Raw genomic sequence first — 20,779 nt, forward strand, 5'->3', positions numbered from 1 at the left:
TAATTTGCAAACCTAGGATCGTCCATTTTAAAAACATTTTTACACCAGTCTGCATCAAAAGAGGATCAGTGTCAAATATAATTTTGTATCTGAACATAACTTCTTAAATTCAGTATCTGAATAAATCACTGCATGCTGATTATTATGATCACAGTGTATTATACCAATAGGTAAATGACCACCCCTTGTACAATTACATCTGATGTTCTTAAATGCCAAGCACTGCTTATATATTGACACTATAGCTTTTCTCCTTGCATGTGAATCTCATTCCACAAATTCTTGTAACATTGCATCATTTGCTTCGATTCTTCATCGTCGAAAAAAGTATCATATTCATGTAAAGGTGTTGTTTAAAATATTATGTATTAATGCTAAAGACATCTCTCTCTAATTAATTCATTCTTGACGATCATCACTCTTAGGCTACTATATTCACTTAATGTTTTCAATGTCATCACTATCATCATAACTGAAGTATTTATTCATTTTGGGTTCTCTAAATGGCAACTGCTTCAGTTTTTTTCCTGTACAGTTTCAAAGAACTTTCCATGATTTTTTTTCTTCCCAAGTCATGTTTACCGGTACATCATTGCTACTCCAAGACAATTTCTATATTGAATAAATTACCAATATGTCCAGGCTATGTCTTTAACAGGTCTCTGACTAATCTTTATGATACATTTAAGTGAAACAGCAATTTAATCTTTTCCTATAACATTATGCCCAATTCACTGATCTGGTAAAATGAAGCCACAATTTGATATGTCAATACATTCTTTCAAAATACTACAAATATCAATCTGTGACTTTTTGCCATTTATATATTGTGCGGTAATTGTTTAATATAAAAATATCCTCTGCTGCAGTTGGTATAAAATAATTTCAGACTAACTCTGCCACAGAAAATAAAATCATTGTATTGGTGATCAATATTCATATTTCTGCAGTTACACAAGAATCTGTAGTATAGCCACAATCAATAATATAGGCCTGGTTGAAAACCTCTGCTCTGTGTGTAATGCAGAAGGGGTCCCTTTCTTTACCACACATGCATTAATGCAGATCATGGTCATAATGAAAAATTGCTTACACAAGTAAAGTCATGAAACTTTTCTTGTCCATCTTCTTCTGAATAAGACCTTGTCAGACCCTTTACATGTGTACCTGGGCTCAAACTGATCTACTTATTTTGTTTGGTTCATGAGTCAATGACTGGTGGTAAGACCAATGAAAGCACCAATTTACCTGGGAAAAGCACATATGTGAAGGAATACAACCTTCCGATTGGATTGATGAGAAAGACAACATAACCAAGATTGAAAGAAAGAAATGTGAGAGAGCACTTCAATTTGTTTTCAATAAATAAAAACAAGCCTTTTTTGTTCAAAAATCACCATATTTAATAAGAATAAGCTTCTCTAACTCAAAACCATAAAACAAACATGCAATGTTTTAAACCTGAACATATTTACAAGGTTGACAAATCTGGTTGAAATTAGTGAGCCAGATTAATATAGCAGTTGCCAATGGACACAAGATGATGCACGATGGACGAAAGGCAATACAAAGCACAAACAAAAGGCGTTAATAGCAAAAGTTAAGTAAAACAAGAGCTCCTTCAAACAATGATACTCCGCTTGCCGAAATGAATTTCCAGGAACCAACGACTGTTTCTTTCTGTTAACTGATGGGTGTGGAAACTATCTCTGATATTCTAGAGGAAAAAGACAATTTTCAAAATGGCCACCATGGCAACCAGGATGGATGCAAGATTGGGGCCATTTTTTTTTTACTTAAGTCTTCTTGTGAAAATCCTATGATGATATGACAATTCATTTAGGAAGCGTAGAGATACAATGTTATTCAACATAGTCATTGTAGCAATCATACTGTCTGTATATTATAAATGTATCACAAGTTCCTTTCTGACTTTTACAAAGCTGGAATAACTGAAGAATATAATAAGTTGTGTATATTGTCATTATATACTAACTATATATGCACCAAATCAACAATACCTGATTCAGAATAATTTCTCAAATAATTAAATCAGATTATTTCATAATACATATAATGCAAACAGTCTTAATGTATCAGTCTTGTTCTGACCTTCTTAAATTACTGAACCAATCAAATGCTATGGCATGCATGATAGCTCTCTACAGGGCAAATGCACTACTAATTCCATGTGATGTTTATTTTGGCATGGCATTCTTCACCAACTTAAAGTATCAATATATAGTGAAAACCAACAAGTTTTTCATAGAATGCAATAGACAATTTATTTCCCTAGAATACAAAGTGAAAGTTTAACTATTACTTACACTACTGTGAATTACATCCCAAATAGTCCCAAAAAGTTCGAACTTAAGTACAATGGGTATCAAGTATTTCAAATGAATTCCAGTAGTATTATAAAAGAAATTAAATATCGAAGGCACTGATGTGCCAAAAGTCTGGAATAGCGAGGATGTGCTGACAGTCTTGAAGTAACACAACAATATAATCCAAAATGTCCTTGAATAAATTCACAATAATTACAAGATAGTAATTTAGTCCTAAAATCAAAGAGCACTTTGTAATTACAATTAATAATTGAAATAAATAAATTAAATCTTCACAAAATATAACTTAACACAACTGACTCCACTAGACAGATGTTAAGATATGGAATGAATCATTCTGAAGTAAACATTATATATATATATATATATATATATATATATATATATATATATATATATATATATATATATATATATATATATATATATATCAAAAGCCAAGACACAATAACAGAACCCGGATGAGGGTCAAAAGTTCATTTTCCCATTAAATTCATAAACAAGTTTGCTTCAAGAGCATTCTTAATTTAAAAAGAAAACAGACCTTTTACTCAACATATGTAAACATGTTTATCTCTAAGTGACAATTATCTTAATATATAAACTAAAATCACAAAGAAGACTTAGTAATGTAATACGTTGTTTACAACAGCAAAAACACAACAAACATTTTTGCCCAAATTTGAAAACTGTCATTAGTTACTGATTCACTTAAAGTCTGCTATGCCATTTTATTTGCAGCAAGAAGCCTCATTTTCCTGCACCAGACATCATGCTAGGCCTTTATTCCAACAGCCTGAGTAGGCAAAATATTTTGCATGCCTTGGTTTCAATTCCATATGATACTGAAATTGTGCAAAGTATGTTTCATATGGCAATGTGATAGATGTCCCATTCTATATTTTGTAAACATTTTCAAGGAAACATCTCTAAACATTGCTGAATTATAGGACACATTACCTTTTCATTAGAAATGCAAAACCATTCTTAACTGTTTAAAATGCAGCATCTTGCTTCTGACAAACAATAAAGCATGGTGGGTAGGAATAATCCACTTGATCATGTTCTGAGATACATGGTCTATGTTTCGTTTTGCTCTCAGCCACACGATTACCATAAATGGTACACCAAACACCCATTCCCACAATTATGAGTGTCATTCGGTGCATTCTCCAAGAAATAGTAGCAGCCTTTATACCTGCATTATGGTGGGTGGCACCCCAAAAGTCTTTACCTACTATATCATCAAATACCTCATCTTTCTCAACTCAATTGCAATCGACTGACAATATTTGGTCACGGAAATAAATGAAGTTTTTATTTTTTACAGTCAACTCAGTTTTCTTCATGGAGTAACCGTGCCCATTTGACTCCAGTATCAAAACAGGGCTTTGTTTATAGCATGAAATGCAAGCCAACAAACAATTTTGACCACAGTATGGGATGCAGATCTCAAGTTCAGATGTGTCAAGATTGGTAAAATACATTCTTTAAGTAAAAGTGACCTTGGAGTTTGAACTCAAAAAGCCATAAAATCAATAGATGTATTCCTTGTCTAAAATGTGAGTCATCCACAAAATATGGTCAAATTAGGTTGTAGAGTACTTAAAATAATTTGTTGAAGCTATATGGGGATCTTTGCCCCAAAATCAATAGGCGTCTTTAGTCTCATATGCATGGCATCCACAATCTCTGGTTTATAGTAGGCAATGAAGAACATAAGATATTGTGAGTAAACTATATTTCCCTAAATGGTAATTGAACCTGACTACTGACTTAAAAATTAATGTAACAATATGAATTCTGGAAGATGATTATTGTACCATAACTGAGTGGAATCTTGTTGCGGTCAAGATGACACGTAACAATTAACTTAAGCGTATAGGCTTGGCCCGCAAAAGATCACTGCCTGTGAAGGATGGGATGCTCCGCTGCATGGGATAGTTAGAGATAAAGAAGAGGCGACATTAACGTGGCGTTAAGTGGCAGGAAACAACAACGTAGAGACAAACCAGAGACAATTCTGTGCCATTTGGATTATGTGTGTGTGATTTGGAATCTTACTGCAGCTTTCACAATTTACAGTCATATCGTTACAATTCTGCACTACGGAAGTTTATAGTGATGTCAAGCACTAGGGTATCATGCCGCAGACATGTAGCATGATGTCCCACCCAGTCACATTATAGTAGGCCGACCAGTCCTGACACTAATCTCTTAATGCTAAGCGCCTAGCAAGGCAGCTGTTAAAACCATTTTTATAAGTCTTTGGTATGAGTCTGTTTTGGGGTTTGATCCCTCAAACTCCCACATCTGAGGCAGACGCTCTAACCGCTAGGTACATGTCTAGTGCCATTTGGAAACAAGTGTCAAAAATTAGATTTTCCTGAATAGCTATTAATAAAGGCGGACCAGAGAGGATTATTCTAAGTAAGTTAAATGAGGGGTGTGCTTCCATGACAAAATTCAATGTTTCATTCTTCCCCAAACGTTTAGGCAGTCCAAGTTTTTCTGAGGAAGTGGATGTCCCACTCCAAGAAAATCAGCAAGTATCTTTTCTCATTTAAACATTGTCCAAGGGATGGGTGTCTGGAAGTAAGGACATGAAGACATTCAGTCATAGAAAAGAGAGCGTGTCTTGGAAAGCATAAGGGGAAAAGAGCTCCATATGTAAAAAGGCTGAAGACCCAAAAGAGGATGGAGAGAGAAAAGATGAAAAGGAATACAGCGACTCTGACCTCTCACAAACACTGAATTTGGAAGGAGACACAAACAGGTTATGCCGGCATGCTGTGTAATGAGTTTTATTGTTCACTTGACTCTATGATCATATTTGTTTTATCGGTATAACAGATGGGATAATTGCATTTCTTATAAATTTTTAAATTCTGTTTCTAAGAGAAAATGTATCGTTCAAATGTCATGTTCAATTTCATATTGTTTATGTAATTGATTAAATTGTTATAATTTACATTCGGGGGCTTGTGTTGTCCTATTCTATATCTATGCTCAGATCTCTGTTATTCCATCCATTAATTTCATATTTCATTGTAATTACAAAGTGCTCATTGACTTTATGATAAAATCACTCTTTAAGGATTATTGTGAATTTATTCAAGGACATATTCTTGATTACATCAATTTGAAACAGCAAGACCATTTGCAAATTTGCAAATTTAAGACAATTCACACATCAGAACATGCAAGATTGGAATTTATTTGGAACACCAACGGAATTCATTTGGAACATTACACTTTAGGAAATGTGATTGAAATTTTAGGACCATTTTGGATTAATTCACAATACTGTTAAGTTCCATTTTTTCAAAGGAAATAAATTATTTGTTGAATTTTACAAAACGTGATGATTTTTATCTTTGCTTTCATTGGTCTTACCACCAGTCATTGACCCATGAACCATCTGCCTGTTTGCAGTTCATACCGGTTTGCCTTAGATCTGAGACCAAAAAGTCTCAAATCTGGACACAAAATCGGATTCCGACCACGGGCGAATTTTGGGTAGAAAAAAATCGGGTCCAAAAAATGAGGTTTTTTTAATCTGTATTTTGTAGTGCAACTAAATATTCCAGATTATTTTGTATCATTATAGAGCGACATCTGTCTACCTTTCTATAATACTACCCACTAGAGTGTATCATGCATGACAATGACGCTACAGACCTCATCAGTAGGCTACTACCTCCTGCCCCGTTAAGTCGTCGCTAGGGGTTACTGTGTTAAAGGTACAGAGTAGTTCACTAACTAACTAGTTTATCAATGATATGAATCTGGGAGGCAAAGTTCACATATGAAGAAACCTGTCTGTTCTTTTTAGAAATGGGTTATATACAGTTGCTATAAAGCAAATATGTGAAGTATTCTTAAGCTAGTCTTAGGCAGCAGTCACCTTTTTAAGAATATTCTCAAATTTATATGAGTGGAATTGAAGAGATGATAATAAAAATGACAAACACAACGTTTTATTGCTTTATTTTAATTTTATTTTTTTCTGTGTGATAAAAGCGTAATCCGTATTATAGTCTAGTGTAAGATGCAATTTGGCGGGAAAAAATGTAATGATTACGTCAAAAGTGTAATGGTTGGCCTGTATGCATGCCATAACATGATCTGCAGATTTTTTGTCCAGTTCAAATGTGTCCCTAAAGATCTTTCTACATGTTTTCAGATTCTTTTTAATGTAACTTGAACAGACCTTGCATGAAGCAAAATGTTTTCTCCAAATTGTGACTTGGACAACATAGGAAATATAATGGAATTTTCTTTTAAAGTTTGTCGATTGTGACTCTAAATTCATTTTTTCTTTCTCTGTAGTTATTTCATTGGCTGCCATTTCCCATGTGACTTGATGTATATAGACTGTTACTCATTCTGCATATAATGAATCTAGCGGTGTAAAGGAAAAACTGGTTAATAAACTATTTATTTTCTTACAGCAGGGTTCATACATAATTCTGAATGATAACTTCCAAGACTTTTCACAAATTTTCAAAGACCACAAACAGATTTCCAAGACCTATTTTCTCTAACATTTTGTATACAAGTTAAGTTGTATGAGAAAACAACGAATGCAAAATACTACAATATTGTTTAACGATAAAATTCAAACTACAGTATAATTAATCAAAAGAAAGAAACCAGGAAAACTCGACTACATCCAAATCTAACAACCTTGAACAATTTTATTTGTGATTATGGAAAGAAATTAAAATGTTTGGATTTATTTCAATTTTCAAAGACTTTGGAGCTTGGCAAGTTCATTTTAAAAGCCACTTGACAAATACTTTCAAAATGCAAGTCCACTAGACAAACACTTTTAAATATACTTAGAGGCTGGGACATAAATGTCAAGCCCATGAACTGTTGTAAAATATATGACTCTGAGTGAGCATGTTGCAGAATAAATTGTCTTAGCTTCATAAGTATAAAGAAAACCCATTTATATGTTTAGGAAATACAAATGAAAGAGCAAACTTAACCAAAACATTGACACAATTCTCTGACTGTGACCTTGACCCCAGCATCTAAGAGAAAAGTGAGTTTCACAAATGAACTGTCTAAAGGTCATAGTGATTCATCTCAAGTATGAACAAATTCCACCAAGAGAGTGAGGAAAACCAAAAACTATAACAAATTTTCTTTTATTGTGTCCTTAGCCTGAATGTCAATGGGTCAAATGAGTGTAACAGAATGAATAGTCTCAGCTTCAAAATGATTCATTCCAAGTATGAACAAATTCTACTAAGAGATTAAGGAAAACCAAAAACCTTACAATATATTTTCTACGATTGTGACCTTGACCCAAAGATCAAAAGGTCAAGTCAGTGTCACAGACTAAACTTGTGCTCACTGCAACCATTAAAAAAATATTCAAAGTGCAAATATGTTAGCTTCATAATAATTCATCCCAAGTATGAACTCCATAGAGAGACTGAAGTACAAGAGACTTCCTATCTGTCAAGCCCATCCCTTTTTTAGGTAAGTAAGAAACATTGAGGTTAATTAAAACTTATTACAGTTAAACCAATATATTGACATACATGTACACAGATGCAAAGTGATCGCTAAGTTGAGGTTCCACTGAGTTTATGCAGCAATAAGTACATATTTAAATGTTTTGTCTAGACCTATCATTCTTTCAATACGTACTTTTACTAATTTTCCTGTCATTTACTACCTAGGCGCACATCAACACATACTCTACATAATTAAAGAAATTTTAACTTCATAATTCAATCTAGGAAGTGTTTTCTTTGTAAATTTATGATCGAAGGTAAGTACAATGGTAACTGATGGACCAGTAGAGGTGGTACAACCGATGTAGTAATAATAACTTGCTACTATCTACCACTGGACAATGGCTGACATCAGGACTTGGAGGAAAACATTGCTTTACTTGAAATAGTTTGAGATCGGGAAAAATGCAAAAAAGTCAATTTAATATGATTTCATTGATTTCTTTTCAAATTTTAAGTACAGCAGTTTCAATGCTGTGTGACAAATAATAGTTTTAAAAATAGGGCACTGTTGAGCACATGGAAACTGGAGTCAGAACTTGTGATTTTTTTAAAATAAAAATTCACCAGCCCTGGGCCACTGTCTGAAAACAATTGTTATGGGCACTGATACCCCAAATACAACTGACTTTGGCATCCCTAGACATCCATCACATTTCAACCAACTAAAGTGTATGTAAACGGAACTTGCAAATGTGCGTGTGTGTGTGTGTGTGTGTGTGTGTGTGATTCACATTTTCAATGTAGCTTTAACATTTTTTTTCATATGACTATGATGTCTGCAGTGTGGCATTTTATAGTGATGTCTAGCAATGGGGCATCATGCAACAGACAAATAGGATCATGTTCCACCCAGTCATATTCTCCTCACACCAGGCCGACCAGTCCAAACACTAACCTCTTAACACTGAGTGCCAAGCGAGGCACCTGCTATTACCATTTATATAACTCTTTAGTATGGCTTGGGTTTAAACCCACTACCTCCAGCATCCGAGGCAGATACTCTAACCACTTAGGCCACTGGAGCGGTCTCCATCATAAAACAGACTTCAGAGTAGGCATAGTCAGACTAGCAAGCATACTTTGATTTATGGAGAAGTGGCAATATGGGCTGCTGAGTGTGAGAGATATTCTTGAAAATTTCGCATCTAGTTACCCTGTCAGTCAATCAGGGAACATGCTACTCAACACTTATTTTGTTAGAAAGACCCATACAACATCAATATCAGGGTGCACACCTTACACTGTATTATTGGGATTAAGTGCAAAAAAATGCCCACTACTTACAACTAAAATTCTGCTGCCATTTTTCTGACATGTGAGAAACCTTATCATTCCTGGCACCACAGACACATTGACTGCTTACAATTTACCGACAAATTATATAAAATAACCCATGTTATTTGGATGTAGGTTACAAAACCCACAAAGAAATGAAGGATAGGACATAATCCCCTCTGCCAGAACAAGTGTTTTAACTTTTTAAACTGTCAGAAATATTTAGCCTATTTTAAGATGGGATGGGGAAAAAAAAAGAAATTGAAAATATTATTATTTAATTATGGAATGTCATGTTAATACAATAATATTATCGCTCAGATTTTATGCACTTCACAAAATAGTAGTCAAATACAGTACACTCAATTCTTAGTCTGTCTCTATGCTAGGAATGCTCTATTTCAAATAGATATGGTATACTTTAAAAATGCAAGTGTTAAAGAACAGCTGAAGGATTTAATGCAACGGATTAAAAGTGTGTGTAATGATGCTTATAAAAGTGAGGTGAAAAACACATTTGCATGCAATGAGTCCTAAATATCATCAGACATCTTTATCTCCTTATATGTTATAATTATGATCTAACATTTAACACGCACACAAAATTTCATTTATCTACTCAAAGAAGGCCCACACTAAGCTTCAGAATCAAATGGTCCATGGCGACACAAAAACATGTATATTTGTGTTGGTTAAAAAAAGTTTAAAAGGGGATAAACTTATACTAGGGACGGGAATTATGTCCTGTCTTTTATTTTTAAGGGGTGGGAGGTGTGTGTTCTCCTGGGGGTATTTGATCTATACCACAGTTGCTCGTATCGTTGCTTAAAATTGAACTGTCATACATGTACTATATAATAACTACTATTAATAGCGATCAGTACCCGATATTATTTATAGGTAAACTACCCTAAGCAACGATACGAGACACATCCCACCCCTATAATGGTGTGGCATTTTGCACTATCTCCAGCACCTAAATTGCATGTCGATTAAATCAAAAGCCAATCTTTAATCTACAGTATGCACTCTATCTAAGAATGATACAAGTCACTGTGAGCTATTTTGGCCCAGTTTGCAACTGGAGTTATTGACGGAATAAACAATCAACAGTCACATTCAGTCAAATTGCATGATCAGCCAATCTCTTCCATACTTTGGAATATTCTACCTACTGGCTACACTGCTAGATCCCTGTTACGTCTACAAATGAAATCCCTGCATTACACTTGCAGTAATTATAATGTGCTTTCTGTAAGGAAACTGCAAAAACCCGCGATTATTTGTGAAAATTTCGAGACGGATTTTCCGGAAGCTGACTAGGGGGTCTCATTAAACACCACAATACAAGCCAGGACACCTAAATACTCTCAAAGAACACATCAATACTTTATAAAATACCTAATTTAAATTTCAACAAAAACACAAACAAACAAAGAAACAAAAAGTGTGCATATTTAGCGAGTGTCTATGTAACGGGAAAAGTAGCTTCTATCATCCATAAAAACGGAGCTGGTGTCAGGCTGAAAAGTTTGTGTATTAGGTCTTGCGCGTGCTGTGGTTTCCAGTCAACGGAAAGTTTTAGAATGTTATTGATGGACTCTCCATTGTCATTAGTCAAATCCACGCGTTCAGTATTTTTGAAGCTAGTTTTATAAAAAAATAGTTCTGTAATCCTGGTTATAATTTATATATAAAGTATGGTGAAAATGTCGGATGCTGTTTGTTGATGATTGTTTCCAGAACTTCCGATCGACTTTCAAAATTTATTGTAGTATTTGCCTCTGCGATGCCACTGGTACCACATATCTGGGTCATTATTATATCACGTTCACCCTTTTCCACCCATATTTTATTTTGAAGGAAGTGTCTGACATTATCCTTCAGATGTTTAGTGCAAAGATAGCGTGTAGCCGATGGGAATCCAGGCTCTATTGGCTTGTTTATACTTTTCATCATCACTTCCAAACTCCATCATGTCAGGCACTCTTACTTCCACGGACACAGCAATTCTATCTAGCTCTGTAGCAATATGTACCAGAAAGCTCGTGTTAAGTTCTGTAAGAAGCGTCTGTGTACAGAAGGACAGGATCAATACATATCGGATGTTCGTTTGTACTGTTTCCCACACTCTTTGATACGTTATAATATCGTTCTACTCGTCAATAACTCTTTGAAACGTTGTACTATCGTTTTATTCGTCAATAACTCTTGATGCAATATGTTTTGTAAATATAAGAAGAAACCACGATTTGCTAGAGAACTCATAATCAATAAATATGCATTACTGTTTGATAGTGTTGATAATGGCGTGATTTGCGAAAAGTTAGTTTTATATTTTCTTTCTGGAAACATTGGAAAGTTATTTTGTTAAAAATCAATGTAAATTCAACAGCTCATATCTTTTTTCTAATTTCATCTACAAACTATATTAAATCAATTTAAATCGATGAAAATTACTTTTTATATTGCATTACTATGTTTGTGAAACATTAATAACTTCTAAAATAAACCAGGTATGTGTTTTTCATCTTTTGTATTTCTTCGTTTAATCAATCTGTAATTTGGGTCATATTTTCGGCATGTCCCACGATTCGCTATTGAAAAAGAGTAATTCATATACGGACATACAGAATGTAACATGTAGAACACCACTAAATGTGTTTATTTCAGTAAATACTTCTTAGGATAAGGAATAAATTTTATTTTTAAATAAACAGCATAAGAAGAGCAACAACATGGCGGAGGGTTCATCTCCCTCTCTCTCTCTCTCTCTCTCTCTCTCTCTCTCTCTCTCTCTATATATATATATATATATATATATATATATATATATATATATATATATATATATATATATATATATATATTAGGTATTCCGTCATCTGGTTACATATCATCCCATCTAACCGACTAAAGGTGTTAAAGTACGAATGACGAATTTCTCAGGTAAACAAGATTTTAAAGCCGTCTACTTGACCTAGGTCTCAATTCGCATTTTCCGGAAATAATACTATTTAATGGAATTATCGATTCTATAACATTCTGGTTTCTCATCAAGATAAAATCTGTGATAAAATTATAATACAAATTAAAGTGTAAGCAAAACGGTCATTTATTGTCTTTAACACGTGAATATTAGATTATACAAATGAATATTTATCAACATGGCGGAGGGTTCATCTCCCTCCCTCCTCACCTCCCTCCCTCTCTCTCTCTCTTATCCAATATTAATGCTTGATTAATGGAAAGAACATATATTGTGTACTTATTATACATTAGTGTCTTTAACTGATCTGACATCATTAAATAAACTTTCAGTGGAACATATGGGATGATTTAAGTCATTTGAATTAAACGGCTTGGTGGTTTGTGAGTTACTGTTGATAATTAATTGTCTATGTGACTGTACCAATCATTAAATGACCTATATTTTCAGAAAGTTTAACTAAATTATATTTGATATGTCAAGCATGACACTGATGTAGATTCAAGGCAATTACAGAGCAATTTTCCTTCCCTGCTACTTAAAATCAAAAGAAATCATTCCCGTGAAGTTTGTAACACTCATTGGTCATGCATTCTAAACGTTTGTCAAACATTTTGATGCATGATTTAAAATGAAAATTTCTATATAAAGCGTTTATAACAAAATAAATGAGAGAAGTATGGTACATTGCCATTTAACGAGGAAATTGTTTAAATATAAAATTAAAGAGATTTGATGCACAAGAGTTAGTTTCGGTTGGTTATTGGAAATAGGGCCGTCAACCAATACTATTAATCATTGATAGTAACAATGTCCGTATGTGTGTTTCCTTTGTTCGCATTTTAATACGTTTTTGTGAGCTTTGGTGCAAATATATATAATACTGCGGTGTTATTAAGAGTCTTGGGGTGTCCTGGGATATCTTGGGGTGTTTAGAGAGACGGCTGACTAGGCCAATATATAAGCATGCGCATCACGATCGAAAGTATCACTTCGGAGATTAAACCTAGAAGCGGGCAAAATATCTAGCTAATATGTGGGGCTATAGTTTTCATTATCTATGCTAATGGTTCGATACGTAAAAACGATGATAATCAAAATAAACTTAAAATCTAATTTAGTGATATAAACATACACGCTACCAATAATGATATACGTAGTATACATTATATCGCCGAAACGTTGCACTCTGAATATATATATATATATATATATATATATATATATATATATATATATATATATATATATATATATATATATATATATATATATATATATCAAATGGCTAATACCCTTTTTTTCTCACAGAAACATTGGAAAATTTTGTCTGACTTTTTGGGCTACACTAGATATATCCTTTAGGCGACCGCGGTCGCTTAAAGCTTACTCGCATGTCGAACAAATATATATATATATATATATATATATATATATATATATATATATATATATATATATAATATATATATATATATATATATATATATATATATATATATATGAAAAGAATAATTTATTACTATTAATACAAGAATTACTTAATAAAGAATTTCCAGGTTTTACATTACAAAATCAATCATTAAGTGAACAAATATATGTTTGATTTTATTACCTACATTTGTTTGGCAAATAAGACTTACCACATTGTAAAGTTGAAATTGCAAAATAAATAATGAAGCAGGTCAAAAACTGAATATATTCTAAACTTAATATTTTTGATTTCAGGCATTATCAAAAGCATTTTTAATATTTGCTGATATATGCTGATTTTGAGGATATTAATTAAATGGAGAAAGAAATTGCATGTAATAAAACAAACCAATTGCAAAACATATGCCACGTGTTTGTACGAAGTTATGAGAAAGTATAACCAAAGAAATAAGGAAGTAAGAATGTTTTTGAAAAATGTAATAAAAAAATCTTTGACATACTATAAAAAATATCAACATGTTTTCCAAGTAACCAGAAATAATAATAATGAATGAAAACGAGTATAATAGTAGCACTCTCTTATTTATAAGAAAAAAGAATTAAATAAGTATACAGTAAGAAAACATCGCCATATAAGTGGAAAATATCGTGACAATAATTTAAAATTAAAAATAATAGTATATACAACGAGTATTACTGTTATTTTCCAAAATTTAGTTACAATTGTACGTATTATCGTACGTTATCGTGAATGAAATTGCAAATGTTTCATATTAAAAGATAATAAATCGCATAGCTAAGGATGTAGAACAATGTATGTCATTTTCAATTTTACAGCTGAAAATCGACGATAGTATGCAGTTTTGCATTGACGAATTTGAGAACAAAACATAAGTTATGATGTTTTTAAGATCACCCAAAGGTTTGCAATAAGATACAATTATATTGTTTTAATATTATGAAAAGGGGTATTTTCAATATAAATATATGGTGAGTGCTTTGAAAGATTTCGTAAAGCATTATTACACGTGCAGTAGAGATTTATACAACCTTAAGATCTGAAAACGTATCTCATAATGCTTATGGTGACGGTAAACTGGGTGGGGATACATTTGGCTGCAAATATTTAGGGAGGTTACCACGATTTATTAAATTTTTTCTGACATCTCCAGTGCTTTAGAGAATATATGACAAATGAAAATAAATCTATATCCATGTTATTATATAAGTGGTACATGATTATCATTTGATTATTTGTAACACAGGAACAAAACTTCAACAAAATTTGACATTCTTACTAAACTGGTCTGGGATACATTTGGCTGAACATATTTAGGGAGGTTATCATGATTTATTAACGTCTTGCTGACATGTTCCAGTAGTTTAAATCCAGATCCATGATAGAATAGAAGCAGTGCATCATTATCACTGTGTTTTAGGATATAATACAGGAACAACGCTTGAACTTATTACTAGTATATATATATATATATATATATATATATATATATATATATATATATATATATATATATATATATATATATATATATATATATATATATATATATATATATATATATATATATATATATATATATATATAATTCTGTGTGTGTGTGTGTGTCTGCGTGTGTGTATATGAACTGATGTTGAAAATCAGTCATTGATGGAGTATTAGGGGTTGGAGGAAAAGATATACAAAATAAAGAACTGAATATATGTCATATTATGATTAAATACGACGAGGGTAACTTATTTTGTTCAATGATGGAAATCCGTTTATATTCCTCGTGAATATTCGTTTGGTCATTGTAAAATTTAGAAAAATAAATGAAGAATTAAGGAGAATTTAAAGCAGTTTATATTTAAAAGAAATTAAGTCATCGTATAATCTATTTTTCTATTTAAAGAAAGTATAAAACAGTTTAAAGAAATACAAATATAAAATGTGCGAAAACAGTGTAAAATGGTTTAAAGAAATAGAATGAAAAGAATTAAGCCAAAATGTTTACAGCCAATCGCCGAATTTATTTTATCAAATAGAAACATACAAGTAAGCTGCACAAATATCTTTGATTTCCTTGCTGCTATTGTTAGACGAATCACAATTCAACGCGTAATATGAAATTAACACTGCGCAACACCTACAACTACGATGAAGGCAGCAAAGTTTGATACAATGTATATGTTTGTATCTTAGGAGTCTATAAGGCTGACATCTGAAGCCAGACACTGGTGTGGCATGGTTAGGCCTTTCCTAACATCTAACTAAGAAACAAAATCAAGGTCCAAGAGCCACATGAACAATATAGAGAGCATTTTTGTTTCCCGAGGACATGTACAGCTGAAGTTAAAAAGTATTTGTTAAATTATGGCTTACCTTTCAGACAATCATTTAGTTCATCACGGCCTCTCTTGGCACTTGATTCTGGACATGCATCCTTATTCATAGTCCATGACACTGAAAGATGCGAATACGGAGTTAATTTCTGCTAATTTAAAGCAAAATGGGGGAACAGATTCTTAAAAGTAAAATTAAAAAATAAACCCAAGACAAGTGTTACGAAATCCAAATCATAGCATGGTGTTCCTTTTATTAAACTGTTCAACAAGAATTATCAATGTCGTGAAATCAAACATGCATCCAGCTTCTAGTACGGTAAATACGTTCAAGTACAGGAAGATATACCATGTAAAGTCATTACGTTTTTATGAAGACACTCTGATATTATAGCTTTACAATTTTGAGCATTATATTTAATTCCCAAACCACTGAAACTATTAAACTGATAAATACCCAGAAAAGACAGGAAATGTAGCTAAGTTCTTGATTATAAACGAAAATTCATTGATCTTGCCGAGAAAGTTGCATTTTTGCAGTCATGCTCATGCAAATTGAACACTCAAAGCAAATTAAACATTAATTTAAAAATAAATATGATCAGTACAGTAATTTTAATGAGTCGTGTAAGAAAAATAGAAATGTAAGTAATATGGCATGGCCGAGGTCTTTGGGAATTAACATTCCGATTTTAGGATTTAGTTATCTACTACACAACCACCCAAATACCTACTGCCCACAGCCAGTCTTATATCAATCAACACCCATGTATCAAATACCTCATATTTGCTATATATCACCCCAACTGATATGATCAATACATCATGCTTACTATTCAACTCACCTTTAGGAGTGACTAATTCATTCTACTAAGTAGATGATTATGATGTAAAAGAGAGTGAGAAAATGTTCAGACTCCATTTGAATACGAGAATTCAGCCATAACTTTCAATATAATAATAATAATAATATTGAGGACTTTGTATAGCGCCTAATCTTTACAAGCTCTAAGCGCTTTACAACATTAGGCAACACCTATAAGATAAGAAACATAATAATATTATTACAAAATCAAACAACATAAAATTAGAAAAATATAAAATAAAAATAAAAAACATGCTGAGAACATTTCAGATAGGAAACATTATGAGGTCTTTCAGTTTGTTCTTGCAGTCGAAATAAGTGAGTTTTGAGAACACTCTTGAATGGGATCACTGTGTCTTTGTGTCTAAGTTCAGTGGGCAATTTATTCCATGTTGCGGGGCCCTGGTATGCAAAAGAACGCTGTCCATATGACTTTGTTTTCATAGTGGAAATAATGAGTATACGTTTGTCAGAAGAGGAGCGTAAGTATCTTGCTGGTGTGTACACATGGGGGAGGTCAGATAGGTATGTTGGACTAGAGCCCGACAGTGAAATGTAGCACAGAGAACAAATTTTGTGTTTGATTCTGGATCAAATGGATAGCCAGTGTAGGGTACAGAGCAGCGGGGAGGTGTGCTCTGATCGTGGTACTCTAAGTATTATCCGAGCAGCTGTGTTTTCAACTTTTTGAAGTTTCTGAAGTAGATATTGAGATGAACCAGACAAAATTTAATTACAATAGTCCAGTCTTGAAAGTACTAATGAACACACAAATGTTCTAGTGGCATCAACTGAAAGATATTTGCGAATGGAGCTGATTCGTCTCAGCTCAAGATATGCCGCCTTGCATATGTTCATGACATGTTGGTGCAATGTGAGAGTACTGGCCAGAGTAACACCTAGGTGTCGTACTGATTGTGTGAATTTAATGTTGGCGTTGCTGATATTTATTGTTTGAGGTAATGGATGTGAATGAGAAAGTCTTTGTGTTGTGATCAGAATGGCCTCAGTTTTATCATCATTCATCTGCAGCTTGTTACATTTCATCCATGATTTCACATCAGAAATGCACCTCTCTACACCTTGGATGGTAGCATCAACTTCAGTTGGGTGGCTAGATTTGTATATTTGGGTGTCATCAGCGTACATTTGGTGAGACACTCTATGATGATCTATGACACTTGAGAGCTACTGAGTTTACAGAATGAAGAGAACAGGTCCAAGAACAGACCCCTGTGGAACACCACAACATAGATCAACTGGGCTGGAGTGTATTCCATTTGCAGATATAATTTGTGTCCTGTTGACCAATTAAAACTTGAACCACAGCAAGGCTGTATCATGAATGCCAAATACATGCTGGAGACTGTGAAGTAATATATCATGGTCTATTGTGTCAAATGCTGCAGACAAATCAAGGAGGGTGAGTACTGTAATCTGGCCGTTATCCAAAGCGTAGAGAATGTCATTAACTACTTTTAGAAGAGTAGTTTCAGTACTGTGGCAAGGGCGATATGCAGATTGTACATTGCTAAAAAGACTATCTGAATTTAGATGAGATACAATCTGGGATAGAACAACCTTTTCTAAGTTTTGAAAAATGATGGGAATTCCCCTGATGAGAGAGAGGTATTAATAACATCAGTTAGTGAAGGCAATACTGGATCTAAGCACTCAAGCAGCAGTGATGTTGGAATTGTATCAAGTTCACATGACTTTGGTGCACTCTTCATCAGGATTGTACGTACGAAATCCATAGAGATAGGTTCAAATGCTGCTAATGGTTGCCGCTCAAATTCTGTATCCCAACTGTATGCTGACGACGAGTCAATTGAAATTGTGGTGTCAAGCTTATCTTTAATGGTTTGTACTTTGTCACGGAAGAAATTTGCAAACATGTCCGGAAGGTCGACTGGAGAGAAGGTAGTTGGAAGTGGTATTGATTTATTCCTTGACATCAGCTTGTTAGTAATCTCGAAGAGCTCTTTGCAGCTGGAACCTTCCATGATCATAGTAGTGTAGTGAGCCGATTTCGCTGCGTGGACTATATTTCTGACATTCTCCTTAGCGACTTCATAGATTTGCTTATGAATAGTGAGTCTGGTGGAAAGCCAGAGCCTCTCAGCTTTACGGCGGTCTCTTTTAGTTGTGCGAAGCTGGTCCCTAACACTGCTATACCATGGAGAATTCTTTTGATTTGATACTCTGCACATGGTAGCTGGGGCATGTTTGTCAAGTAATGAACGCAGACAGTTATCGAGTTGTTCTGCGGTAGGAGGTAAGCAAGTTGTTAAGTTATCTTGGACGTCGTGCATTAGTTTGGTTATATTTATCATATGGAGGTTTCTCTTAGTAGCAGATAAAGGTGGAGGGTTAGAGACTGATACGTGAAGATGGCATATAATGCAGTGGTGATCTGATGCAAGGTCATGGGATACCAGGGAGGACCGTCGAATGTTATCATCAGGTCTATGAAGAATCCAGTCTAAAATGTGACCATGTTTATGGGTGGGTTGGTTTACTGACTGTGTGAGGTTGAAACATTAATGGAATCTATGAGTTTTGATGTATTTGAGTTTCCGGGACAGTCAAAGTGAAAGTTGAAATCTCCAAGAATAATCAGATTGCCACCTATCGAATTTCCATAGTCCAGGAGATTTGGAAAGTGCTCCAAAAAGATAGAGTCAGCCAGCTTGTTTTTTCTACTAGGAGGAGGGCTTTATAGGCAGAAAAAATGGACTGACCTTTGCTCCAGTGTGAGTGTGGTTTGGACTAGTTCAAACGATGTGTGGTCGAAATGGAATGTTGTGGTATAGTTAAGATGTTTTATCATGGAGTTCTTTGTGATGACAGCAATTCCACCTCCGCGAGAATTACGGGGGAACAACTTGATGGAGTAACCAGTGGGTGTTTGATCCGCACACTTGGGCTCATCGCCCGATGTTTTTAGCCAGGTTTCTGTCACGGAAAATATGTCAACATTTTGGTCGTTGATAAAATTAACTATTTCTGTGCGCTTTTATGGTGGTCCTACTGACTGGGCATTGAATAATGCAATGCGCAGAGGTATTTCTTGGATAGTTGACACAAAGGTTGACGAATTAATTGGGATTTGAATTAGGTTATCTAAATTAACGGTCGAAATTATTTTAAATGGTTGTGCCGTAATAAGGGAGATAACTGGAATTCTTCTTCCTGTTCTATGCCGGCCAGCTTTGAAAGAACGTTTCTTTTTTCGCTTCCGGTTATATTTAGGTAATGATGAATGTAGTCCCAGTTCGTTTAGTCTAGAGCACAATGTAGTGTGGAGAGCCAAGGAGTGAACATTTAAAGCAATTAATGAGGTTCCATCGTAGCATAAACGGGTTGACTGGCGAGTATCACGTGATGGCGGTTTGTTAAAAAAAAGTGGAGCAAGACAGCTGAGAAAACGTCTAATTATTCTCGTTTCCAAAACAAGGAGATGAAGAAATACATACGAATTTAACAGCCAATACATAACGAACACTATAACGAAGATGAAAACAGGTAACAAGCACAAATATCATGAAAACGGCACTAAAAAACGAAACAGCTGCTTCAAGCCGGTTAAGGGATAGCGGCCATCTTTTTTTTGTCAATATGTGTATATGGAAGAGCCATTATAATGACATATTTAGTTCAAGATTGAACGAGTCACTGGAAAATACACTTCCAGCAAGACTTCGGGGTGGGGATTTGGTTTCTGTTAAATAAGGCAATACTTTTAATATTAATTCTTTTCCAAGAGATATGGCAAGCTCTGAAAAATATCGTCGGATTTTGAAAACATTACGGACTTGACAACGTTAGCTATATCTGCTTTCACCTTTTCCGTTTCCAAGTTGCTTTGGTAATAGTGACGTTGCCTTCGGTGTGTAATATATATATATATATATATATATATATATATATAGAGAGAGAGAGAGAGAGAGAGAGAGAGAGAGAGAGAGAGAGAGAAGGCGGACGG

The 20,779-nt window shown here is 34.0% G+C and overlaps 1 protein-coding gene across 1 annotated transcript in view; it reads right to left on the reverse strand.

The window, feature by feature from the left end:
- Positions 1 to 16,072, reverse strand: part of LOC149776825 (uncharacterized) — a 32,514-nt gene extending 16,442 nt beyond the window's left edge. The window contains exon 1 of the mRNA XM_089942650.1: positions 15,967 to 16,072. Within this exon, the coding sequence (XP_089798776.1) occupies positions 15,967 to 16,036 (70 nt within the window). The 5' untranslated portion in view covers positions 16,037 to 16,072. The remainder of the gene's footprint in view (positions 1 to 15,966) is intronic.
- Between the last annotated feature and the right edge of the window lie 4,707 nt (positions 16,073 to 20,779).

This window comes from Sinohyriopsis cumingii, chromosome 18 (assembly GCF_028554795.1).
Source record: "Sinohyriopsis cumingii isolate HCF-2022 chromosome 18, ASM2855479v2, whole genome shotgun sequence".
In the NCBI taxonomy this organism is placed as follows: domain Eukaryota; kingdom Metazoa; phylum Mollusca; class Bivalvia; order Unionida; family Unionidae; genus Sinohyriopsis; species Sinohyriopsis cumingii.